This window comes from Sceloporus occidentalis, unplaced genomic scaffold (genome assembly GCF_023333645.1).
Source record: "Sceloporus occidentalis isolate IW3139 unplaced genomic scaffold, rSceOcc1.0.p SCAF_77, whole genome shotgun sequence".
NCBI lineage: Eukaryota > Metazoa > Chordata > Lepidosauria > Squamata > Phrynosomatidae > Sceloporus > Sceloporus occidentalis.
This window is the reverse complement of record NW_028317057.1, coordinates 2,627,833-2,655,025: the sequence shown is the minus strand read 5'-3', so window position 1 is coordinate 2,655,025 and position 27,193 is coordinate 2,627,833. Positions and strand designations below refer to the sequence as shown.

Genomic DNA, 27,193 nt, shown 5'->3' with positions numbered 1-27,193 from the left:
AAACTAAATTGAAGGATTAATACAAAATGTATTAGGTGAACCAGAGATATGTTTAAGGGCATAGAAATAGTTTTCCTTTTACATGTGTTCTTCAGATAAAAAAAAAATATCTAAAATAATCTTGTTTTATGTAAATTTAGTTTTGCAACTTTACCAGTAGGGGGCAGTGTAATCCATTCTCATTGAGATTGATATTACTCCCAACTACAGCCAGCAGAAGACTTTAATCACTTCTATAAAGATGACATTTGTCAGCTCCTGGCTCTAAATCTCTAAGTGAAGCTTTAGCTCAATCCCTCTGTGTATCATCTTGTAATTCTCTGAACTATAATCTTAAACTTTTATTCCAGTGCCAGAAGCGGATCATTTTTACCATCAAGTAGTAGATTGTAAGCATAAGCTAAAAAAAAAGTTTGGTTTATTGTAAACTCATTTTTACTGAATGGGTTAAAACAAAAAATTAAGGTTTTGTTTTTTTTTGTTTTTTTTTTGGTGAGTGTTTTCTTTGATTTGAAGCTTGGATAAAGTGCATATATTGTGTATGGACATACGTATGCTATCATACTGTATCGATCCTAGTTGTATGTACTTAAACAGAATCCTTCTTCTACCCTTTTTGAGTGAAGTACCCATGGGAGCTAAGTTCCCTGGGCAAGTGCCGTTTGCAGCTGTTTATTAAGTATGACTGATTTCTGAGGTTAAAAAGAAGCGCCACAGGTTGGAACAAGTGATCAAATTGTCTTCATGCCACCTTTTCAGTGGCTTGTATATTTCTGATTAGGTGGTGCTGACTTCAGATGTTTAATGTATACTATGAACTTGGCCTGGACACGTGTTTGGTTTGCAAGCTTATCACATGCTGTTGTCCTCCTTAGCTGAAGAGTTTGAGAACCGTGCACCTGTATGTGAACTGCAGTTTTATCTCTTCTCGGTATCAGCAAACCGAGCACGCTATACCCCTGAATAGAAAGAGCCTTTTATTGCGCCAGTTATACTTATATCATATAGTAAGCCAGTCTTTGGCACTAGGGCATTTCCAAGATGAAGCAACTAATATTTCTGGTTTTTCTTCTTCATTACTTATTCCCTGCCCACAGGATTGAAGAACACCAGTAAGAATGCAGGCTAACGACCTCTTCCGGAATCTGAGAATTCCAGAGCTTGGGGACTTCAGGCAATATGTGCGAACGCTCCCCACTAACACCTTGATGGGCTTTGGAGCGTTTGCTGCTCTTACTACTTATTGGTACGCTACAAGACCCAAGGCACTGAAACCCCCGTGTGATCTGGCCATGCAGTCTGTGGAAGTACAGGTAACCTTTCCTCGCTTTGCAGAAATTACAATAGTAAATGCTGGTTAAAAATCAACTTTCAAATCTTCCAAAAATGCCTTAACTCTTTTTTAATGCTGAATTCTTTTTTTTTCTTCATCTTCTTTGGATGATCCAAAAATGATTACATTGAATAATCTTTATTACTTGCAATTCATCTTTTAGTGGACTAAATCAATTTATTAGAAATGCTTTTTCACATATTTGTGGACATGCGTTTTAAGTTAGAATGGAGATTTAGTTTTAAGAAACAAATATCTTATATAGCTCAAAGAAAAATGTTTTGTTGTATTAAACTACTTGGGGTCGGATAGGGGTCAGTTGGGCAATGCTCCATCCCAGCATGCCGATTGTGCCATGGCTAATCATTTTCAAAGTTCATCTAAGTATTAGTGGAGTTTCAGCCAAATGTTCTATCATTCGATATAGATTTAACATCAATAATAAGCTAGGCGCGTTTCATCACTACACTAGCACTTTGGAAATGTCCATGTTTCTGTGCCGCTGTCTGTCTTATGGATTATTGCGCAAGTCACAACTCTTGCATGGGTTGTGCTATAATATTGCTTCTGTTTGGGGGGGCTGAGGATTTAAGCGTAGTGTTTGCCATGCACTGAACAATTAAGAATGCAATTGCCATTTTACAAGCGTACTTGTCCTTATTGTGTTTTTCTTTATCCTGTTTGTCTTTAACTGGTATAGGTGTCATTTCACAGTTAACCCATAGGAATGCCTGGCTTGTCCACGTCACCCTCCCTTTCAGTGTTTAAAATATATAGATATATAATTACCGTAATTTGAAACTAGTCGGCCACTGCAGTGTTAACCCTGATCTCTTAAGTGACATTTGAATAAGTAAGCTGAGGCTTAATTCTCATTCATATCTTCCTGCATGTTAAACACACTTTTGTCTTAACAGAAATATAAAGTGATCTCTAGTTAACGTCGTATAAGCCCCCCCACCACCACCGATTAACCTTCTAGAGACGCTCTATTGTCCCACGCAGCCTGCCAGTTAAGTATAAAGTACTTATGCATTTATTAACTGTAAGAAAATGCCGCTGCCGTGTGCCACCCCCTCTTTTCTCCCCTATTTGTGGCAGAAAAGGCTACTGTTATATGCAGCTGGAGAGTTTATATGTATTTTAGCCCAATCTACTAGACAAACCCTGAATCCTTATTCTGCTTGTAGTAAACAATAGAATCACCCTGTCTCAATCCCCCATCCTGGATTAACTCCTTCAGTCCCCTATAGACGTACCGGTACATCCATAAAACGCATCTAAAGAAACCCATATGGACGTACCGGTACGTCCTGAACTTCTTGCAGCGTCAGGGACTCATTCCTGCTGCTAAATGGGAAATCAGGCTGTCGTTTGACAACCTGGACACCCCTCTGTCAGCAGAAGCCGGCATTGCTGGCTTTCTGCTGCCCTATTTCATGAAACTTACATTTTTAAATGTGCGATCGGGCATTCCCTTCCGGGTCGTATCACTGCTGATGTCACCCGGAAGGTCATCTGAGGACAGGATATCCTCTGCAGGGTCTGTCTAGACCCTGCTGGGATATCTGATCACTCCTATGAGGCACATATCACAGACACTGTGATCTCTATGCAAGACTGTGGGGACTTGCATAGGGATCACAGGGGGGAGAGTGAGTGAGAGGAAAACAAATCACTAAAATACAATAAATAATAAAAAAAAAAAAAGTGAGCTAAGTGATGCCATTGTGACATCACTGGCATTAATATGTTCAAGAGGTACCTAAGAGGACCTCTACCCATACTGCACTGATAACCGTGCATTAAAAAAAAAAATAAAAAAAATATATAATAAAAAGAAAAAAAAAAAACTTTATATCCCACTGCCCAAACAGAAAAAAAATTAAGGATGTGGGGTATCTCTCTGTAATCAGGAGATGCAGCCAAACCGTTTTGTCCTGGATTCCATTGTACAAGCAGGGTTTCTGTCTCGTTGCCGTCAGCTCGGTGTGGTGTTTGAGTAAAGAAAATCGCCTAAAATCACATGATAACCGAAGTTTACTGGAACAAACTGCAATACAAAAAAGTTATTTACACGCAATTTAATGTACTTCCTGCAGTACCTCCAGGTGTAAAATTGATTCTTCTGCCATCCCGATGGAATGCGTATTATGGTTAAATTTAATGTTTAATAACTTAAAAAGAACAAGCTGATGGCACCAACCATACATCATAAACATGGGCATTGTATGGCAAAACATTCATTTAATACGAGTTATTACTATAATTTGCGCAGTGACCTATAGAGAAGTCCATAATGTGTTCAGATTTGCGTCTATCTTGGTTTTCCCTATTCTTCCTCTTAGGGAGGATCTGCTGATCACATCCAGTTTCTTGTTAAGGTGTGAAAGACATTGTGCATATTCTCTAAATCAGCCGGTCCCCCTCACATTTAAAATGAGCTGTATCTTTACTCTCGATCATGAGATTCTTAACATCTCATTAGGGTAGTTCTAATAACGGCCAATCTCTCATTGGACTTTGGAAGCTGAGGCTTTGAAAAGCACAACATTCAATAATTAAAGTGAACGGCATATTTTGGTTTGGGATGAAGCCGCTGGGTGCTATGGCATGCCATCGGTAACTGTGCTGCCTGTCAGTTTAGACATCATCGCTGCTATTATCGCCCCACGAACGGCGGATTATATTTCTCTGATCTGCCCACAGCTGGCAGGTGTGAGGTGGGGTTGGCAGGACTTTAACCTGATCAGGTGATGGACAGGCTTGAAAATTCGCAGCTCAGAAGATCTCTCTACAAGGGTGTAACAAAGAAGAAATGTGGGCGAGTTACATAATGGCGATCTGTTTACTAAAGACAGTTTTTACTGTATTGTAGAGACCTAAAGGTTTCAATGGGAATCTACCGACTCGGTTCCCTGCGCCAAGCTCCATGTAACCAGGGGTGTACATTACACTGAAATCCTATTCGTGAAATTTAGGACTCTGGACCTGGCAAGTGTAATCGCCTTAGTTCAGGGAAAATAGGGATCAGGTTGTTTTTATATTAAACTTGTGCCAAAGTACACAGTTGCTACAACTAGTGTGTTATTAACAGGTAGAACTCGTGCACATTCTGAAGACATGCACCTGGGTCTTTGACCTCTTGGGCTGTTCCATGTTAGCTGCTTAACATTCTAGTGAATGCAGTTAATTATTTTGAAGATCTGTTTTGCTGTTTCTTCTGCTGAAAAACTTTTAATGTTTTGAGTTTTTTTTCCTCTCTCGACATTCTTTTGCATCACGTGACGTGTTCCTGCTAAAAATAATACATTGTTGCCACATTCATCGGTGCAAGAAGTTGTTGTTTCTGATGGAGGCTTAGTTGTAAAAGTGATCAGTGAAGTTCTATTTCCTAATCCTCCTGACTGTCCATAAGCGAGTAGTCCCTCAGCAGGCTGTCATCTGTGCTGTATGCCGAGGCACTGTCTCATGGTATATAACTTTGTTATAACAGGCATTTGTAATTGTTATGTGTTTGTCCGGCAGAATGTTATGGGAGGGTCATTGCTTCTATTAGTGGGAAGTCACATTTATAAGTCATCCTGTACAGCGTTCAAGATCTAATGTGACTTAAGCTTATTGACTTGTGATCCCAGCTGGTGGTTCATTGACTCATGGATCAGAGTAGCCTAACAAACTTAACTTGACCCTGAAATATGTATTTGCATGTTTCTGTGAGTGCATCTCCGATACATACAATAGCAGCCATTGCTCTGAGTAAATATTGATTTTGTGCACTCATAAAAGATGTGTATGTTTATGTAAATGTCTTCTAACTGATTCTAATAAACCGGTTTGTTCTGTAAAGTTGGCTTTTCAGTTCTCAGATGCGTGGTGAAGACACTCGGAGTTGATTTGTAAACATAACTCACATGAGTTTTGAAGATGTTCTTAAGAACACCAGGACTGCAGCGATAGCTCACTGCTAAAAGGAGACTTCCAATCAAATATGTTTACTATCGGTCTGAAAATGTTATACTGTTATTTATTTTTTAGAACTGCTCTAGTTTTTGTATAAAGGTTTCAGGCTACTTTGTATTAGCCACATGTGTTTTCTTGGCCAAATCTATATATCTCTCTGAATCCATCACATACTTCCTGGGATTAAACTGTAGAATGATTCAGTCTTAATGACCCAGCTGGACATTGACGGTTCAATCCATGGAGGAACGGACGTCAGCCCAAATTATCACAGGACTGACTACCATGGCAGCCTCCAGGTCTGCAGATTGGGACAAAATCTAAGCATTACAGCAGGATCCCTTATGGCATGGTTCCTGCAAGGCTTTCCTATAGAGGCGATGAGACTCGTGTATACCATCAGTGTAATTGTTTAAGATATGGTTTACCAGATTCACCAGTAAAATGTAGTAACAGAGCGTTGACTTTTAAGGCGGTAGAGAATCTGTGGTTTTCCCGAGGATTCTGATCACGAACCTTTGCTTCTGTGTTTCGTTGTGCATTATTGGCTCTTTTGTCATAATGATATCCCCCCCACCCAAAGAAGAAGTTTAAGTTGCGAAAGATCCACCCTAAGGTGTGTCTGCAAGAAGGACCTAGTTCGCCCTGCACGCTGTATAAGAAAAAAAATCAGGCATTTTTTTGTCGCTGATTAAACTATGCATTATGCAGGGCCAGTCCTTTAAGAAAGAAAGCCATGGATAACCCTTTTATAATGGAATTCTGGGGGTTGGTGTTCCTGTAAATTACCTCTGTATTGCTTAAACACCAAAGTGTTTGCTGTGCTACCCAAACTATTAACGCAACAGCGTATAACTTGCTTTCATGTAGTTGTAAAAGTAGTCCTTTTCCAGCAATACTTAAGCCGGAGGTTACTTAAGGTTGTTGCACCTGCTTGACTTAAACTTTTTTGTTCTTAATTAAGTCTGTTAATGAGAGATCTATTGCTAAACCCCACTTGGCAAGGCTGAGGTTTGGTTTACGTCTGATGCCTGGCTGCCTCCTGATCTCCAGGTTTAACCCTTTCTACTTCTAGTGTCTGGGGGAAAATCACTCCGAGGCAGAATATGCTGCCTACGTACATTTTTAAATGCGATTGCTGTGTCAGGCATAGTTAGTTCTTTCTCAATAGTAGGAACAAATAACGTGTATTCATTATACCCAAAGTGCCACTTGAAAATACAATCCTGTACCTAAAACTAGCTCCTAAAGTCCCTTTTATTTCTGGAATGTGCTTTCATCTGAACGCCAGAGAAACTTTACGCAGGTGGGAATGTTTTCTAACCTTTGCGAGGTAAGGTCACCTTCCATTCTGAAGCTCCTTGCTCGGGGCTGAATGTTAATACGTAATAATTCATCGGATTGCTTGTTCTGTTCAGGCAGGAAAAACGCTATTCACAAAGCTTTGAGACGGTGTACTTATAGATCCATATGTGAAGCCGTTCTCTTCCTTTCCGGGAACAACTTTTTTATATTGGATTTTACCTTTGCATGTATTCTGAAGGCATCCGTCCTGTTGCCTCGTTCATTATTGGAAAGTCTTCTTCTTCTGTTGTGCACTTTATCAATGCCTTAGGTGGCTTATATTCACTTTTTTTTTTTTTTTAGCATTTCATCATTTATTTCTGTTGTTTGCTCGTACAGGGTGTTGAGGGAGCTCGCAGATCTGCCCTTCTGGATACTGATGAAGTGCTCACGTATTACTATGATGATGTTAGAACGATCTATGACATTTTCCAAAGAGGCGCTAGAGTTTCAAGTAAGCTTGTTTTGTAATTTTACTGTGAACTGTCTACTATACTGCAGCTTTATATGTGTCTTAACAAGCGATTTATATCGCTAGCTCACCGGATATCTGCTTTAAGAGCAGATATCGGGCATAGCATCAAATGTCTGTCAGATGGCTTTGCCATAGATCATCGTAAGAATGTGGAAAGACACCTGTCTCTAATATGACTATTTTGTTTCCTCGTAGATAATGGGCCTTGTTTAGGGCATAGGAAACCAAATCAGCCATATGAATGGATTTCTTATCAAGAGGTAACTTTTTATATAGGGTCTGTAAAAATAGCTATTGTATTATTATATACACACACACTTGTTTGGGAAACCATTTAAATCACAACGTCTCCTTTCTCAATTCAGGTGTTGGATAGGGGAGAGTATGTAGGATCTGCTCTCCTGCACCGAGGCTTCAAACCTTCATCTGAACAGTTTATTGGCATTTTTGCCCAAAACAGACCAGAGGTAAGTGGGTTTTCTGCCTATGTGATTTGGGGTGTAAAAGTATGCGATATGATACCATATGTTGTATTTGCGTTTCCAGAGAATAGGAATAACGCTCCCGATAACAGCCGTTATACACACTGTTATCCGTTTAATAGAGTGGTCCCTTAAAATTTTTGTGATGACCCTTCATGGGGGCTTCTGCAGAGTACTTTGAATGCACATGTGGGACAATGGAGCATCTCTTTAAATTAAGTAATTTTGATGATCTCTGAATTTTATCTCCGATATATCCCTAAAATTCACCACTTAACATAAGCTTCATGACCCTATAAGTCAAACTATGGCCCTTTGGACCTTTTGAAGTTGGGAGTTTAACGTTGGGTGTGTCTAAAGCATGTATACTGGAAGCAATCTGTTAATTATTATTTCTTTTAATTTTTTGGCCAAGATAGTAGAATTGTTTTGCGAATCACAGCATTGTGCAATAAAAAGCTAATTCTAATCCCATTTTACTGTGTATCTGTTTTGTACATTATTTTTCTTTTCTTTGTGCAGTGGACGATAGTCGAGCTGGGTTGCTACACATACTCAATGGTGGCTGTTCCTCTGTATGATACACTGGGTGCCGAGGCAATCACTTATATCATAAATAAAGGTCTTGACCATTTTTCTTTCATTTGCATTTTAGTTACAGATGCTTTTTATCCCAAGTAATTAATTCTTTTTTTTCATTCTTATATCTAGGTGAAATCTCTCTTGTATTCTGCGACACCCCTGAGAAGGCAAAAGTGTTGATGTCCAATGTTGAAAAGGGTGATACTCCAGTCCTAAAAACAATCGTTCTCATGGAACCATTTGACAGTGATCTTGTAGAGAGAGGGCAAAAGTGTGGCGTGGAAGTGATCAGCCTGAAAGACATAGAGGCAAGTAATAACCCAGGGCTGTGGATGCAGAATGCAGGTATACTTAGACGCTCGTGCCAATTTATGTGAAGGAAGGTCTTCACATTGTGTTCCAGCAGAAACAACTAAGCATATATGGGTTATCTGCAGAAAACAAACACTTGTGTAAGCATTTATAATGGCCACCAGATAGTATACTTACAACACGTATGTAAAAACAAGGCACTTGGGAATTTGTCCTTCTCAATAAGGTTTCTAAGCTTAAAATGAGCTTTTCATTTGGTTATTTACGTTTATGTTTTTGGTTTTTTTAGAATGAGGGGAAGGCAAACCGAGTGGCGCCAAAGGTAAGCCAAACTCAATGGGATTTTGTCAATAGTAAAATATACGTATGCCATATAGGCTCTCTAGACTGTTATACAAATTAAATGAAAAATAATGCAGAAAATATTAATGTGCATGTCACATGGAGAGGTGATTTGGGGTTTTCCCCCTAACAAATTGATTTTGTGCAATCCAGGGAGACCTCCGCCTGTCTACAAGGAACAGAACCTCTTTTCATTTAATCAGGGAGGTTGCAGTGAGATGATAAACGTGATTTAGGTCTCTTGATCTGTGTCCTCTGATGTTTGGGATGTTGTATACAGGATTGTTAAACACCACATATTGACCAATTTGTCTGATTAAGGTTTATCTAAAATATGTCAAATCAGGACTTGACTTGTGTGGTTGTGTTTTGGAACAAATAAATGTGGTGTGCCAATTTCGCCAGTGATCTGATGGCAAACAACCTGTACCTTTTCTGGTAATAAATAATTACAGGTGTCATTAGCAGTACATGTCAATACGTACAACTACAAAAATATACTTGTGTGTCAATTCTTTGGGCTAACTGTTTGAGAACTATAATGTGTGGCATATAGATTATCTCGCTATTTACAATTGTGCATTTAAATGTTGGTTCCAATTGGAGCAGAAGAAGCAAAAGGAGGAAGATATACCCCATTTTGGGTGGAATTATGCACAGGGCAATATCAAAACTATTCTTAAAATGAGGCTGGGGATATGTGTGACGTAAGGAGGTGGAATTTGGCTTCTATAGCATTCACATATCTGCCTTTTAGGCTGCTCTGTACTAAATCGTCTTTACCAAAAGTGTGTCGCTGCGCCTCTTGACTGCCAGGGATGGGGAATGTCAGCTGTGTTGCCGCGTTGATTATGGATATATGTGTTGCTCACAATGTTGTTCCTGCATTCAGCAGCTAAGAATGTAACCTATTTGGACCATTAAGGGACTGGTCACAGAGGATTGTGGACATGTGGCTAGATTCCAACATCTCCAAATTGACTGTTACGATTAAAAAGTGCTTAGGATGATTAAATAGTGCTCAGGATGATTAAATAGTGCTCAGGAGTACTTGGCATTTACCACACTCTATACATTGGCATTATGCCCTTTCGTGATGCAGCCCCACAGTATGCCAAGGAGATGTGATCCTTCTTACTGCTGCAATAGTAAACAGCCGTTCTCTCTCTATAGATCAGTCCTATTGTTACATATTGTAACTGAATTCATGCATTCTCCTAAGTATCCGTCTGAAATGGAAAATCTTAAGTATTTATCTCAATAATGTCTCTAGTAGATTATCTTCAGTGAAAAAAATCCCACAAATGGCCAGTTTAGTGTACCCGAAACCCCCAGTCACTCTGGGAGTACTTTTTTATATGCATTCTTCTTAAACAAGAACCAAAATAAAAGTAAAGCTTTTAGCTGACAGAAGTTGCTGTCCTCCGAATCCTCTGTTCTTCAGTCGGTTGTAGGATAAAGCTCTAATTACAATCAATGAGTGCTTTCCACGTGTTGCTGCGGAGATCTGAATAGACCCCTGTTTCTCAGTGTTCAGGTATATCAGGTGTTTTAAGCGACCACGCAGCTTTTGGATGCATTAAAGTGCATATAATGGCTGGAGTGCCCCTTTAATTTAGGTTTTGTTTTTTTTAAATGGAGTAAGTGTGGTTTTTACATAGGGCTTAAAATGAAAATTATAAGGTGAAATATATACTTATATTATGTTGAATTATGCAAATAATAAATTTAATAGTAACGAATATATATTTTTTTCTTTTAGCCTCCACAACCAGAAGACCTAGCAGTCATTTGTTTCACTAGTGGTACAACAGGTATACTCTTGAGCTACTTTTATATCTGCAATAAATACCTTTTTGTGTATTTATTGCAGTATTTCTCATTTCATTATTTAAAAGGGGCACAACCAGCGGTGGAAATTTCCATAAAGAAAGTTTATGCAAGAGAGTACAAGGAGAAAAAAAAATAAATCAGATTTTCCCTATAACTTTTAATAGAAAATAGCTGTGAAATCTTGCAATGTTTTGTGTCCTGTAATGTCTTTAGCTGTGTTACCAACATTTCCAAAAGTAACCCATAAACAATTAACAGAGTATATTCCAAAAATATAATCATGGCAATGGATGCATAGAAATACAATAATTTGAAAATTGTTTTATTATGGGGAGTGGTATCCGAGCAGACATATAATTTACATATAATTTTAGACTTGCTGGTAATGTGTGTAATGTTTCCTGACTTCTACACATGCATGTGTTTCCCAAAACGAAAATAAGGAAGCCACTAATGGAAAAACAATGCATTTATTTATAGATGGTGACACATAATTATACAGTGATCTGGGTCTTTGTGAAATACTGGAACCAAGGCTTAATTATATATTCTGCTTTATGTTCTATTTCATTCAGTTAGTGCACGTCTTGTGTCTTCTGAAATTACAGCACTGGTTAAATGGGTAATTTTGCATTCCAGTCACCAGTGGCCTCTATTGCTAATTTGGACTGTGTATAAAAACCATATTGTAAACAGAGGAGGCTGTTTTTGCAAAAACGATGTAATTAAATAGTGTAATTGTAATGACAAATCATTTTAATAAGTTACATTTTTACACAAACCCCGTATATGGATAGAATCCAGTTCCCACTTCTGCTTTTGCTTGTTCCTTTGCTGCTGGGCATCCTTTAGCTCAAGGCTTACTAGCCCGTCCTGCAGGAGCTCCAGCGTTTCTTCTGGATTTCAGAAAAAAAATTCAGATTAATGACAATTTAACGTGGAACTCTTGTATAGCAATGGCTTCAATGCATAGCTTGTTAAAAGTATACCGGTTACGAGAGAAACTGTAAATATGATCGCCAACTTCATTTCATAATTAGTGAAAATGTTTCACGGTCTACATGTTTTGCCTTCGTTACTGTTTTTTAATTCAGGAAATCCAAAGGGAGCGATGATTACACACAAGAACATTGTGAGCAACAGCGCAGGCTTTATGAAAGTAACAGAGGTACATTTTTTTGTTTGTTTGTTAACATTATACCGCCTAGTCGTAAACCATAGAACATACCGTGTCAGTCTTGGAACACATACGTGTCTGTGCGACTAATGAATGTCAATGGACTAATTCCATCAAGGATCGGCTCAGTGGGGTGTTGGAACAAGGGAAGAAACCCAAAATATCACAACTGACAACAATGCCCCCCCAATTGGAACAGAATAACATTTTCTTCTGCTACAATACTTTATTCCCCGCAGCACTGCATATAGTGCTCAAAGAATGTATTTTTCCATGAGTCTTCCTTTTTGTTAATTTAATTGAGGAAGGGAGAAATGAAAGTTGAACAAGTACATGGCAGAAATGTAGAAAATTCTGTTGTCTAGAAGTCATTATCTTGTTTAGCCAAAGTAGATTAGTTGTGAGTAGCACATACCCGGACCCCTGCGGTATTGGAGGATATATTAAAATCCCTTGGACTACAGATTATGCAGTCCAAAGTTTTTCTAGTTTTAGATAATTCTATTTACATTTTTAAGAAGTTGGTTTTCTGCTTTGATGTATTACGTTTTTTGTTTTGGAGATTCTCTCATGTTTTATAATGTCTATAACATATAAGGTCTGTTTTTCCCTTTTTCTCTGTAAAATATTTAATGTATTCTGCTTAAATGCTTCCCTCTTGCTGTTCCGTATTATATAAATTATGTTTTTGTGTACGGTGGCTATGGCTCTTCTTGGCAATTCTACTTTGTATCTGTAGGAATCGAGCTCTGTGATTTTATATTCTGTGTACAGGTTGCTATCAAGACACTTTTTCTTTACTTGCAGTGAATTTTACCCTCTTGTTTTTATTGTACATACAAAATAGTATAGAACTCGTGTCTGCCAATTTAATTTTTTGACCAGAAATAATCTCTGCTGCAAAATCTCACACCTGATGGGTTTAATGTTATTTACAGACCGTCTGGATTAGTATCCATCCAGTTACCATTGATTGCATATCCAGTCTTGATATGTCCCACGTTAAAATTTTAAGATTAACTCCGGGCGACACAAAATTTGTTGTTCATTTGGTAACAATGATTAAGTTACCTACTACACAGAGTTCTGAAGGGAAATGATAAAGTCAACAAGAGTGTATTTTCACTGTAGCTGAAAGAGATTCTGTTGCATGAATTATAAATTGAAGCAGATGTGACCCTGAGCCGTTGGTGGAATTTTGGAAATGGTGTAATTCAAATCAACATATCAACAATTGATTGCTCTGTGATTCAACTCCACTCAATTATGCTTTTCTCCTCTTTGCGCTTCTCTACCTCCTCTTGCGCAGGGCTTGGTGTTTCCTTCTTCTCGGGATGTTCTGATCTCTTTTTTGCCGCTGGCCCATATGTTCGAGAGAGTGGTGGAGGTAGGCGTTTCTGTTATTACATGTTTAGCCACTTTTGTTGTATCTTCCAGAGCTTGCTTACTCTGAACGCCAGTGATATACACATTTCCTATTTGCCTCTGGCACACATGTTTGAAAGACTGGTCCAGGTAAGAATCTGTAGAAAGTAATTAGAAGGCACATAGACTAGCTATGAGGTAGGTAGTGTATAGATATAGTAGAACAGAGCCTTGTTATCTCAGCTTCATTTATAAAAGAGACTTCAGTGTTTTGACGACCATTGAATCATATTAATCTACTAATTTCAGTTATCACCACCCAGCACTGAAACTTTATTATCTTTATGGACTTTACTACCCGTTGCCTTCCGAAGCAGTGGTACTTTCTTATATCATTGGTGTCCCTTTTAAGTGGGTAATGGTTTTTGTAACAGTTGAATTAACTAGTTGGTCTATCAAGGCATATAACATAATGCTGGAAAAACAGTTATGTTCTACAACCCCACTTGTTGACTTGTTAACAAAACACTGAGCATATTTTTACCATTAAATATGAGATTTAGAGTTTACATAAAAACTAAAATTAAGCCAATAATGATGGTTTCCTTCAAAAAATCTGAGCTCCTAAGTTTTGATATAATTGCTATTTCATAATTAGTATTTTTTAAAAACATATATTTCAGGTGCTTTTCTACCATTAACAGCACGGTTTCTTTTTTTGACAGTTTATTCTCATAAGAACTTGAGTTTGTGAAGCCCGAATTTAGAAACTTTGCATGACAGCACTTTTTTCCTCATGTACAAACGCAAACCTTAATTAGTCCTTGATCTAGTATTTTTTTTAATGGTGCTCGTTCATTATAACACACGTCTCTCCTGTTTGTAGTGCGTTGTGATTTGTCATGGGGCTCGGATTGGTTACTTCCAAGGAGACATCAGATTGTTAATGGATGACTTGAAGGCCTTACAACCCACGATTTTCCCTGTAGTGCCCCGGCTCCTGAACCGTATGTTTGACAAAGTAAGTGCAAGGTGATCTTCTTTGTGAAACTGAAAACAAAAGGCTGATCCTTTTGTGTAAATCCTCAGCCATTCTTTCTGCATTAGATCTTTGGACAGGCTAATACTCCTATGAAGCGGTGGATGCTGGAGTTTGCCTCCAAAAGGAAAGAAGCAGAACTGCGCAGCGGCATTATACGAAACAATAGTTTTTGGGATAAACTCATATTTCACAAAGTTCAGGTAAATCCCTATTTTTCTTTGAAATGCTAGACTTTTTCTTGTTCTTGTTGTTTCTTGGATAGTGGATATTTTCTTGCCCAGTATGAAGGACTGGCCAGTGGCAGAAAAACACTTCCATTGAAATCCCCCTGCAATGTTTGCCAAAAAAACCCTAAAAACTGGCGCTGACTGGTAGAAGGTATATTGTGTCAGGAGAAGTGGAAGGGGTGCGTTTGGCTGAATAGCTGGAGGGGTGGTCAAAGGGGCAGAATGCATATGGGGGACTCTAAAGAACCACCCCATGCATTGACAAAGGGGATGCCACAGAAATTTTAAAGGGTCTACTCGATTATTATGTGTATTAAAGTGCACGTGATGGCCGGCATGTGCCATTAATTACCTGAGAAAATAACCCATTCCAAATAGGAGTAAATGCAATTAATACTTAAGTGATTGTTTCACAACCGCAAAAGCCCTATAAGAATATGTACACGGTACCATCGTATAAGTATCGTACTAGAATGGCAGATGCTGGAGGTGTGTGCATGTTACAAACACGCTGTGAGGTGGGGCTCGTTGCATATATTTAGGGTTTCACCGTGTTGCAGGAAAGTGGTTAAACCAGATCATCACTTTTTACCCTAGGCCCTTTGTTTACCATTGTAGCCAAAGGTGTGTCCTGATGAAGAGGTGAATATATAATCTAGGGTTTTTATATTTTTTTTAACACCTTATCTGCCATGCACACCCAGCAAACCTTCCTTAATAGTGCACACCGCGTTTAGCATGTATCATTGTTTGAGGTCGGCATGCTGCTTGGATCTCTGATACTGTTCTGACTTTTTCCTTGCTCTCTTCAGGCCAGCCTTGGCGGAAAGGTGCGGCTAATGGTAACTGGAGCAGCGCCTGTTTCTCCCACCGTGTTGACGTTCTTGCGTGCGGCGTTGGGTTGTCAGGTAGGTCGGTTTTGGTAGGATCAGGTTCTACTATATCATGTCTTCCTAACTGAACGCTGCCTGGGATTGCAAGCAAGGAGCACACAAGAGGTTTGAGAAGAACCTAGGGTGCAATGTTACCCTTCCCTATTATTTAATAGTTTGAAAACAGATCTGCAGCTGCATATGTGCTCCTCGTTTACAATGGGCTGTAAGCGGGATCCCCACAGTCCTGTCTGCCATGTGTAAATAAATGACTTTATTTTCCCCTGATTTGGTATTCCTTAACGAATATTGCTTCCTTATAAAACTGAGTCTGGAAACTCCCCTCAGGTTGGGATTCCATGGAAATCTATCTACATCTTCTCTTACTAACCACATAATGCCTTGGAATAGATTTTCTGCTGGTGATGTTGGGTCGGATTGGGCTTCAATAATGAAACTATAGTAACATTAGGTGTTTGAGTGTTAACTAGTCTGTTACATATTACGGCTTGGTGTGACCATTCCCCATATATACCCAGATAATAATGTTAAGTTTCTTACCATGCCTTGTTTAGTTAATTTGATTTTATAATGGGGGTTCTTTTACCCAACACATAGCCCGGCTTGCTAGGAACAGTTCGCGTTCAGACTATTGGAAGGAATGGAGACAGACAAATATAGCTCAAGCTTGTGAGTCCGGTATTAAAAGAAACCACGAGCTACAAGACATTTAAATATTTTGTGCTAAAGAAGAAGCTACACAAGATTTAACCAGGTTCTGCTTATGAGATTGCCTGGCGTCTTAATCATACTTGCAAGTAGTATTATAGGTGGTGTAGCTATTTTTAACATGGTCTAGACTATCCAGATCTGTCACAGATAGTACACTTTTCTTAAGGAAAGTCTTCTCCAGAAATCACAATAGCCCTGGAGTAAAACATTGAACTTTACATCAAATAATTCTCAAGGAAGCCTTTGAGTTCATAATGAATGTGAAATAAATTGTTCTTCATCATAGTTTGCTGTAATGGTCAGGATTCGTTTTCCTAACTTATATTTCACTAACAGCAGTATTTGTTTGCCAGTTTTATGAAGGTTACGGTCAGACGGAATGCACAGCCGGGTGTTCTCTGACTGTTCCTGGAGACTGGACTGCCGGTAAGAGATTCTTTTATCTGGATAAGCTGTTCTGTTTTACCGTTTTTCATTATTTTTAATAAGTAGATTAATGTGAGTGTTATGGTTTGGTTTCACCACAGGGTTTATTTACTAAAGCAGTAGTCTGCCGGTATGTTGGATTAAGAATTCTTGTTTCAATTTGCTAACTTCACTATGAGGACAGCTGGTCCGGCATAACTCCGTCCAGGAAAATCTCATTGATATACCTGTGCTTTGTGCTGGGCCAGTCCTTTCTTTGACTAGTGAAGTTGGTGATTTGAGATGAAAACTACCACAAATTCCACCCTTTAGTAAATCTAGTTATTTGTTGGCCTTTGGTTACAGTGTGTGTGGGGGGGGGCTTTTGGGTTTTTAATTTAAACAAAGTATTGTGTGTGTGTCTTTGTCATTCATGGAATTATGTCCTTATTTGTTAAAGATATTTATTAGTGTAGTAAGCTATTTGCAACCAGACGGGTTCTAATAAAGCACTGGCAGCTTTATTAGAGCAGCATCTTTTTTTCAGAGATGTATGACATGGCACCCTGCCTCTCTCTAATCTTACCAGGTCACGTGGGGGCACCAATGCCCTGCAATCATTTGAAGCTTGTCGATGTGGCAGAAATGAACTATTTTGCAGCTAAAGGAGAGGGTGAAGTGAGTACAATTTATCCTTCAAGCCATGTGTGTGTTTTGTGTGTCGTAACCACCGTTTGACGTTACTGCATTTACAATAGCAACAGTTATGTGTAACCTTCTGATATCAAACGACTATTGCAGTATTTTAGCGGGCTAACAATATAAGGTATTCTTAATGGAAAATAGATATAGTTTAGTAGTCTGCCCAGTGGGTGACGCATGCGTCTTAAACTAGGATCTTCCTGTGATTGAGAGAGAACTGGCAACCCTAGACATATGTTTCTACTTACAGTGTATAACAAGGGCAGATCTGCTCCCCCCCCCCCTGTGTAATGTCCCCTAGGAGCTAAAACTATCCCCACCTCATAAGACAAGAAACTCTGTCCATTCTCCGCACCTGAAACAAACGTGTTCGTGTGTACATTAGCAGCAGGTGCGCTGTAGGAAATAAAGCGATAAACAATGGGTTTTATTGTAATCTTCTTGTTTTTCTCTCTTCTGGTCCGCTTCACTGACATCTGGGATTCCCCATTCTTTTGTGCAGAGGGAATTTCCCATTTAAGTATATTTATATTTAAATATTCATTCGGCACATGTATGCAATGCGAGCGACTGAACACAACGTTGACATTCTGTGAGTGTACGCGTGCCTTGTTAGCCTTGGCTCTGTTGGCATGAAGTTAAAAGCTGAAAGCTTTATACTGACAAGCGCATTGAACCGATAAAATGTTAAACAACCTAAGGTGTTATAATTAGCTGGAGGAGACCTTTATGACCAACGATGCACATACTTTAGCTGTAGTTCCGTTTAGATCTGCACCATGTTGGGTCTGGAACTGTTTGAGGGAAATCTCAATTCGCACCTTATTTAGGGACGCAAAATAATCACTACTACAAGAATAAACACACTGGATGACCATAGGCACATAAGTAGTGTTCATTTCTGTGTTCTAGTTCCTGTTAGGAGCAGCATTAAATCTAACCAGGGTGTTTGTCCCTAGGTTTGTATCAAAGGGTCGAATGTGTTTCAAGGCTATTTAAAAGATGATGAGAAGACTGCAGAAGCTTTAGACGAGGATGGTTGGCTGCACACTGGCGATATTGGAAAGTGGTTACCAGTAAGTACCTTGACACCTTTTACATAGTTTAAATCTTAGCACAAACACACACTACTGACACAATGTTAGCTAGAAATAGGGATGATGATGGGGTGGGGGGGTTATAGTTTCTAGTACTGCAGTGTTGCGGTAGGAAGGCTGGGTTAAATTCTTGGTGGCGGTATTTTTTTTTTTTTTTTTGAAACTGAATTTTTATTGAGATCAGACATAAAAATAACACAAGAATAACACAAGAATCCTCCATGTAATGCATAGGAGTAAATACATAAAGAAAAACAACAGAAGAAAAAAAAAAAAAAAAAATGCGCATTACAATTGGACATTACTGCAAACATACCGCCATACAATGCGGAAAAACAATGTAGAAATATCATATGGGTATAATATGTATACAATATGTCACACAGATCTCGGATTTTACAGTTTTAGGAACAGGGAAGGGGAAGGGACGGGGGAGGGATGAGGAAGGGATGGGGGAGGAAGGAGAGAGAGGAAAAAAAAAAAAAAAAAAAAGGGGGGGGGAAAGGGGAATGAGGAAAGAGCGAGAAGAAGAAAGCAGTAGAAGAAAGAGAAGAAGCCCAAAGGTAATCAAGATGCCAGAGTCGCCTTCCGATACCAAACGGTCCGCAAATCTGTCAGGATATAACCACTAGGCATAGGGCAGAATGTAGCAGTATAATACTCATCCCAGGCCGCCCAAGTGTCATAGAAAATGTGTGGAGTGTTAGAGGCGGAATGCGCCATCTGTTCATAAGTACGGGTTGTAGTAAGCGCATACAAGACGTCCTGAATCGTGGGAGGGAGTGGGTCCTTCCACTTGCGCGCAATGCAAACCTTGGCTGCGATCAAGACATGACCCAGTAGTTTTCGCAATGGGGAGGCTAATGACGGGGGAAACATATCTAACAACGCAATCTCCACCTCGGCCGCTATTGGAATATGCAACAATTCCACTATGAGATGAAAAACAGCCGTCCAGTAGGGTTTAAGCACAGGACAGCCCCACCATACATGGAGCATGGTGCCCACTTCCCCGCACTGTCTCCAGCACAAGGGGGAGGAGGAGGGGAACATTTTAGCTAGCCTGGAAGGAACATAATACCACCGAAAGAGAACCTTCCTGTTGGTTTCGAAATGAGTAGCATTCTTTGAGACCCCCTGAAACGAGGAAAGGGCATGATACCAAGTTTGAACATCATATTCCCTGCCAAGTTCCCTCTCCCACTGTAGCATAAATGGAAGTTTGTCATCAGACCCGTGACCCAACAGAGCAGTATAACAAACCGAGATGGCCCCCGGAACACAAGGAGCTTTCAGGCAAAGCCGAACGATCGGGGAGTCAGGACAGGAGGCAGGGAGGTCCCTCAGATGCCGCGAAAGGACGTGTCGAACTTGTAGATACTTAAAGAAATCACGACTGGGCAGGGAAAAAGTACTCTGCAGGTCCTGGAAAGAACGTAGACGACCCCCGGAGAACAAGTGGGATACCGAAGTGACACCGCAACGCATCCAATTATCTAAGTGGACATGAGGGATAACGGGTTTCAACGAAGACAATGGGGCGTGCCCGAGAAGGTGATCAGGAAACCGCAACATGGATTTATGTTTGTCCCACACTGCCAACGAAAGCGAGGTCGTGGGTAAGGCATCCGGCAGTGGAGGCCTAGAATTCTTAGGAAGCCACAGAAGATCTCGTAACAAAAATGGGGAAGTAAACATGGATTCATGGTCCACCCAGGCCACCCTAGATGGATCTGAAAAGAGAAGAAGGGTTTGAGCCAGGTTGGAGGCAAGATAATAGAGCCTGAGATTAGGAATACCCAAACCTCCAAGTAATTTAGAGCGCTGTAAAATATGATACGGAAGCCGGGGCCGTTTGTGGAGCCAAAAAAATTTAGACAGTCTTGTTTGCATCGTGCGAAAAAATCCAGAAGGCAAAGCTATGGGCAAAGTCCGATAGAGATAAAGCAATTTGGGGAGGGAATTCATTTTGAAAGAGACAATACGGCCAAGCCAGGAAATCTCCAGTTTTGACCATCTGTTTAAATCGTCACAGATTTTGTTCCAAAGTGGTAGAAAGTTGGATTTAAATAAGGAACCAGCCGACTTAGTAATGCGGACCCCCAAATATGTAATAAAGTCCGTACGCCAAGAATAATGAAAGGTCCCGGACACGGCGCCAATCACCAAAGTCTCGTATCCTATATTAAGAGCCTGCGTTTTATGCCAATTAATTTTGTAGTACGAGAGATTACCAAAAGTGGACAATAACGCATGTAAATTTGGAATAGAAATCGTTGGACTAGTGAGTGTCAGGAGGACATAATCAGCGTACAGACAAATTTTAGAGTCAACGGAACGTATGGGAAAGCCCGCAATATCGGGGTGATCTCTGATGGCAATCGCCAGCGGTTCCATGGCTAGAGCAAACAAAAGCGGCGAGAGCGGGCAACCCTGGCGGGTACCATTGCTAATAGCGAAGGGCTCCGAAAGAAAGCCAGAGGTATAGACTCGCGCACGGGGCTGGTCGTAGAGAACAGAAACTGCGGTAACGGAATTTCTCTGGTAAGCCAAAAGCCCTCAACGTAGAGAGCAGATACCCCCAATGAATGCGGTCGAAAGCTTTCTCCGCATCCAAAGAAAGCATCACACAAGGTGTATTAGTAGATTTCGCGAGATGGGTAATATTAATAATGCGCCTCGTATTATCAGACGGTTGACGACCTAAGATAAAACCTACCTGATCATTGCGGATCAAGGTAGGAAGCAAGGTATTCAAACGGTTAGCAAGCAATTTGGAATAAAGCTTAAGATCCGTGTTTAACAGGGATATAGGTCTATAATTTTCACAAGCCGAAGGGGACTTCCCGGGTTTGGGGATGGTGACTACGTAGGCTTCAGACATTTCACCAGGGAGGGGTGTGGACTCCAAGAAACAGGAAAAGAGATCACTTAAGCGAGGAGCCAAAATAGCTTTAAATTTTTGATAATAAAGATTGGAGAAGCCGTCTGGACCTGGGGCTTTATGAGACTTCAAACCGGCAATGGTACGCTCTACTTCATCAGGTAAGGGCGGCGCCACCAAAGCCTCCCACTGATCTGCAGGAAGCCGAGGGATTGAAAGAGAGGAGAGGAAATCAGCAATCTCCACCGAACGCGGTTGCGGTAAGTCCGTCTGTAGACGGAGGTTATATAAGGAGTCATAATATTTCGCAAACAGATCAGCGATGTCCCTTGGATTATACACCCTCCCACCCTGAGAAGTCTGCAAATAATGGGTAGCACAGGAAGACGTCCGGAGTCGGAGCCTGCGAGCCAACAAGGAATCAGCTCGATTCCCCTTTGCATAATACTGCAGGTGAAGCCGGCGTAACGCGAATTCCGTGTAATGTAGTTGAAGTCTATGTAGTTCAGCTTTGATCTCCCGTATCTGATCCTGAGTGTCTGTGGACCAAGATGCTTTATTGGTAAGCTCCAAGGACACCAGACGGTCAGTAAGTTCTGAGATCGTGCGTAATCTCTGCTTCTTTTGAGCAGACGCAATTTTAATAAGATGACCCCGTATGACTGCCTTATGGGCAAGCCAGAGGGTGGAGGGTGAAATCTCCGGAGTGGCATTGGTCCGAAAATACTCGGCGAGCGCGTCCGCAACATCCACGCACACCTCCGTCTGTTGCAAGAGACTTTCATTAAGGCGCCATCGAGCTGATGGTGACAAGGAGGGACCATTGACCAGGGAAATCCACACAGGAGCGTGGTCAGACCACGATATATGTCCTATCTCTGCGTTTTGAATCAACTGCAAGACCTCACCATCTACCAAGAGCATATCAATTCTGGAGTAACTTGAATGAACATTCGAGTAAAAAGAAAAGTCCCTACCTAAAGGGTGTACCACCCGCCAAGCGTCAAAAAGGGAGTGTTGATGAAGCAAATCTTGGAATCTTTTACCTTGGTCCGTCAGTGTCCTCAAATATCTAGTAGACAATTTTGCGGAAGAGTCCAAGGAGGGAGCAGAAACGAGATTAAAATCTCCTCCAGCAATCACTCTACCCTGCCTCAGCCTGTGTAGTTTAGTGAATACATGATCACAGAAAGCGGTCTGACCGGAATTAGGGGCATAAAGATTAAGGATAGTATAAGGGGTACCGTCAATGCAACCCCGGACAATAAGGTAGCGACCCTTCGGGTCACGGGTCTGAGACAACAACTGAAAGTGAACTTGTCTACTAATAAGTATAGCTACACCCATAGTCTTGTTGGCAGCGCGCGCATGATATTCTAGGGGATAATATTTGGACGCCAGTAATCGTGCTTGGGATTTAGCGAGGTGGGTCTCCTGAATCAACACCACCGTAGCCTTACGCGTTTTGAGCTCCTGAAACAGCATCCGACGCTTATGTGGGGTATTTAATCCCCGAGCATTAATAGAAAGGAAGGTAATTTGCATCTTGGTACAATAGCAGTGGCAACTGGATAACGACCGACTGACCTAATTGGCAGAGAGAAGAAAAAATAGAAAGAGAGAGAAAGAGAGAAAAAAAAAAAAAAAGGGGGGGGGAGGAAAAAGGAAATAAATAAATAAAAAAAGGGGGGTGGGGGAGGAAGAGGGGGAGGCAAGAAGGGAAGGAAACAAAGGAATTGATAAGAGAAGCAAAAGCACTTCAAGAAACACACAATTTGCGCACAACCTCAATGGTTATACAGAACGATGTGCTCAAGAAATACAGCGAACCGTATGTGGGGGCAAAAAACCAGCAGTGGCTAGGACTTGCTGGCACACAGGCGAGACAATGTTAAGAAAACTAAACATTTCTCCAGACATCCGGAAGACAGTGTAAGGGAATTAGTCAGAAGAAAGAAAGAAACCCCGAACAATAAAAGTCATAAGAACCAAAACAATGCATTTATACAGAATCGTGAAATTCCCACGGAAATGAACAGGCAGCAAGTACAACCAGGTGTAAAAGCATGCATAGAAACACACAACCTTAAAGTATATCGTGTGAGACCCCCCCTGCCAGAGGGAAGAAGAAAAGAAAAAAAAAATAAAAAAATAAGGAATGAACATATGTGTGTGGTGCCAAAATAAATCCCGTGCGGCATAACTCAAAAAGCCTACTCGAGGCATGTAGAACATTATGGATACGACGGGAGCCGAAGACGACATTTGAAAAGAATGAAAAAAAAAAAAAAAAAGGAAATAAACGTGTGTGTGTGTGATGCATATGCGACGCTAACATAAATCTCGCGCGGCATAATGTAGAAAGCCTACTCGAGACATGGAGAACAGTAAATAGGGATACGGTGGTAGCCGAAAACGACATTCGAAATGAGCGCAAAAAAAATAAATAAACGTGTGTGTGTGTGTGTGTGTGAGTGATGTAAATGTGCCGTTAAAATAAAGCACATGCGAGATGAGAATGGAAGCACGTGTGAATGTAGTGAACAAGCGCACCAGATGCATAACAATGCGTGCGTGAGGAAAAAGTAAATGCAGTGGAGCAACATCCTAGGGTCCCCTAGAGAGTAGTGCAGACACAAATATATATATATTTGGCATCAATGCCACAGATATCTGAGTAGCATGGGAAAATTACGTTGTAAGACCACGCGGCACACGCGGCGTGTGTACAGGTATGTAAAAACAAAACAAAAGTGCCGAACATCGAAAAGAAAGGAAAAAAAAAACATCAGGAATGCACTAAGCACAGGTAAGAACCGCAACTATCCTTAGGAAACAGTCCAAAGAGACCCAATTTCAGCAAGAATAGAAGGCTTATCTGAAAGTCACGTAGACGCAGGTGAAAGCCTCGACGGCGAAACAGATGGCACCAGAGCAGCCTTCGCATGAGAGCGGGAATGATGTTGCTTCGTTGTCCGCTTTCTGCTGGGCCTCGCCACGTCCTCGTCAGTAGGTGAACGTCGAGGAACAGGTGTAGAATCCATTTGGTCTATCGCCGTGACGTCTTCGTGGACTAAGTGCCACTGTTGCAGCAAATAAAGCCCCTCCATAGGTGTGCAGGCAATATGAAGAGACCCGTTCCTGGTAATGAGGAGCTTCGTGGGAAAGCCCCATCTATAAGAGATGTGGTTTTTTCGCAAGGCCAAGGTAATTGGAATGAAGGTGCGGCGTTTAGCGAGAGTGGCAGCAGAAAGGTCCGCAAAAATGTGTAGGTGCGCGTACGGTGCTGGAAAAGAGGAACGCTGACGGGCCTGTTGCATAACAGCCTCCTTAGTTGAAAAATAATGGAGTCGTAAAACCACATCCCTGGGAACCGTGGACGGCAGGTTCTTCGGTTTCGGCACCCGATGAGCTCTATCGAGCCGAAGGTCCGAGTCCGAGGCGTCAGGTAAGAGCGTGGCAAAAAAAGAGTGTAGGTACGTATGCAGGGATTCGGCTGTTACCTCTTCAGAGACGCCTCTGATCCTTAAATTGTTGCGCCGAGAGCGGTCCTCAATATCGGCCACCTTAGCAAGCAGCGCAGCATAATTATCTTCCAAAGCATTGTGCCTGTCGACCAACTCGTTAAAGGTAGAGGAAAAGTCCGAAAATTTCTGCTCCATGTGGTCAGTACGCGCTCCCAAATGTGCCAAATCCTGCTTCAAGTCCGAAAGCATATCCTTAATGGCTCCTGTCATAGAGGATTGCATGGAATCCAACATGTGTCTCAGGATCCCTGGGGTCACGGGAGCATCAGGATCGAGGTCAGTATCCACATCAGCGTGTTCAGGCTGTGATGGCGGGAAGGAAGATTCGTCGCCATCTTGGTCTTCAACCCCCGGCCTGGTGCGCTTGGGAAAATAGTGTTGCAGCTTGCTCGGGGTCTTCTTCCCATGTTTGTGAGACATCTTCCCCGCTTCAGGAATCCAGAAGCTACTTGGAGAAGACTTTGCCCGGTAAAAATCTTGTGTTTAGCCGCGGTGTCGCTCGTGTGCTGGCGGAGCTTGTCTCTCACACGTCCATGCAGCTCCGTTGCCAGGCCACGCCCCGTGGCGGTATTGTAAGTGTGTTAAAAGAAGGGAGTCTTGAATACAGAACAAAACTTTTGTAAAAAGTCTTAAACACGAGTCTCTTGGGGGGAGGATTTAGCAATACGGTCAGAAATGTACTGGTGTATAGATTTGCAGTGGACACTATGTCTTTGGACCTGATTACTATGGTAATAGAAACCAAGTGAGCCTCAAGTAGCCTCAAAGTGGGGTAACTGATGAGGAATAACAGATTAGACAGACCATTCAGAGATCTGTATTTAGGATAAACTGAAGCTGATATTTGAGTGACTGACAGAGTTGCATTAGTTAGCACGTAAAATGCTGACTTTACTGATGCTTTTATTAAAAGAAGAGTGATTGGAGAAAACACAATGTATTATATCCTGTTATGGAACATACTGGTAAATGGTCTCAGTGAGTGCTTTCTGATGAAAACCCTTCATCTTTAGATAATATTGCAGGTGGTTGGTGTAATACATTGCTAATATTCACTGCCATGGCCATTTTGTTTCTTCTAGAATGGTACATTAAAGATCATTGACCGGAAAAAGCACATATTTAAATTGGCTCAGGGAGAATACATAGCCCCTGAAAAAATTGAAAATGTATACGTACGAAGTGAAGCTGTGGCCCAGGTTTTTGTGCATGGAGAAAGTTTACAGGTAACACTTTTTTTGTAGATATTTTTATTGTTTTGACCTGTTTGAAAGATTATGCCATTACCAGAATAATAATTCTCCCCAATTATCTGTTTAAGGCTTTCTTGGTTGGAATTGCGGTGCCAGATCCAGAAAATGTGATGAACTGGGCGAAAAAGAGGAGATTTGAAGGATCTTATGAAGATCTCTGTAAAAACAAGGTAATATGTTTATTGTGATTGTGTATATATACACTTGGCCTGATCCTACTAATTGAGGATGAGCCCTAGTTCTGAAGGGTTTTATATACGTTCTTGTGTGGGGTTGTAGACTGTCCTTTTGAGCAGAAGTAAATGTATAGAATGGCATACCCCTGAATTTACATTTTGACAACACATGTTGGAGATACCCTTGTTATGTGCATATTAGTTTTTGATGCAGTTGTTTGCCACAACATTAGTTTTGACAGGTGTCACAGACTTTAATTTGTTTCTCTATCATTTTTATTTCTTTTAACAGGATTTTAAAAACGCTGTCCTAGAAGATTTTCTGAAACTTGGAAAAGAATCTGGTTTGAAAAGCTTTGAGCAAGTGAGTATTTTAATTACATTATAACACCAAACCTGCACTTAAGAGTAACTTTGGAAGTTTTCGGAACATATGAAACACAGTAATTTAGAGCTTTTTGAGTTTTGTTATGCATCTGTATTGTATATAACCAGAGCCAGTGTTGGTGTTACGTTCATATAAATCTAAACAACATCTTGGAGCAGAAAAAATGCGAAACTAATGGTTTAAGTACTGACTTTATGGGCAAACAATAAACGATCCGGTTTGCCGCTTTGAGCAGCATGTGGTCATTGGTGGGAGGACTACTCCAAGTTAAAGCAATTTAAGGTGAATAATTTAGGATTCTAAAGTCCCTATTAAGGACAGTATTATGAAGCATTGAATCATTACGTGAAGTTGAGGACTTTATGTGATGTATGTGTCTGCTAATCAGTGGTTTGGTGAACAAACCTCAGTTATTCCTTTCATGTAACCAGCTGATGATGATTTTTTTTGCTTGCAGGTCAAAGATATTGTTTTGTATCCAGAAATGTTTTCAGTTGAGAACGGCCTTCTGACACCTACACTGAAAGCAAAGAGACCAGAGCTCCGAAAGTACTTCAAGACGCAGATTGAGGAATTGTACGCCAACAACAAAGTATAATTTAAGAGAACAGCTGGAGTGCCCAAACTGAATTTGTCACCGGTTAGCGATTCACAACAGCAAACAAAAGGATACTGGCCAT

At 40.8% G+C, this 27,193-nt stretch overlaps 1 protein-coding gene across 6 annotated transcripts; it reads left to right on the top strand.

Moving 5' to 3' along the window:
- The first annotated feature begins 1,118 nt into the window (after window positions 1–1,118).
- On the top strand, window positions 1,119–27,111 carry LOC149285568 (long-chain-fatty-acid--CoA ligase 1-like). Of its 6 annotated transcripts, none has more exons than XM_089495217.1 (20): window positions 1,119–1,313; window positions 6,980–7,094; window positions 7,311–7,375; window positions 7,481–7,582; window positions 8,120–8,219; window positions 8,309–8,487; window positions 8,781–8,813; window positions 10,596–10,647; window positions 11,761–11,834; window positions 13,281–13,358; window positions 14,095–14,229; window positions 14,316–14,450; window positions 15,290–15,385; window positions 16,435–16,507; window positions 17,076–17,164; window positions 18,148–18,264; window positions 25,779–25,922; window positions 26,018–26,119; window positions 26,418–26,489; window positions 26,971–27,111. In XM_089495217.1, the coding sequence occupies exons 1-20, from the start codon at window positions 1,119–1,121 to the stop codon at window positions 27,109–27,111; spliced, it is 2,097 nt and encodes a 698-aa protein (XP_089351343.1). The 6 variants fall into 6 exon arrangements, with proteins under 6 accessions (XP_089351343.1, XP_089351342.1, XP_089351345.1 ...); XM_089495216.1 differs by lacking the exon at window positions 13,281–13,358 and adding an exon at window positions 13,153–13,230; XM_089495219.1 differs by lacking the exon at window positions 8,781–8,813 and adding an exon at window positions 9,872–9,898 and having other exon boundaries at window positions 8,309–8,491; window positions 10,594–10,647.
- Window positions 27,112–27,193: the final 82 nt, after the last annotated feature.

What these genes read in the sequence shown, in the direction of transcription:
- LOC149285568 (XM_089495217.1), top strand. Translation starts at nt 1,119, where the DNA reads ATGCAGGCTAACGACCTCTTCCGGAATCTGAGAATTCCAGAGCTTGGG. An exon ending in TTTCACTAGTGGTACAACAG is followed by an intron (nt 10,648 to 11,760) that starts GTATACTCTTGA and finishes TTTTTAATTCAG; the next exon opens with GAAATCCAAAGGGAGCGATG. An exon ending in TGCATGGAGAAAGTTTACAG is followed by an intron (nt 25,923 to 26,017) that starts GTAACACTTTTT and finishes TATCTGTTTAAG; the next exon opens with GCTTTCTTGGTTGGAATTGC.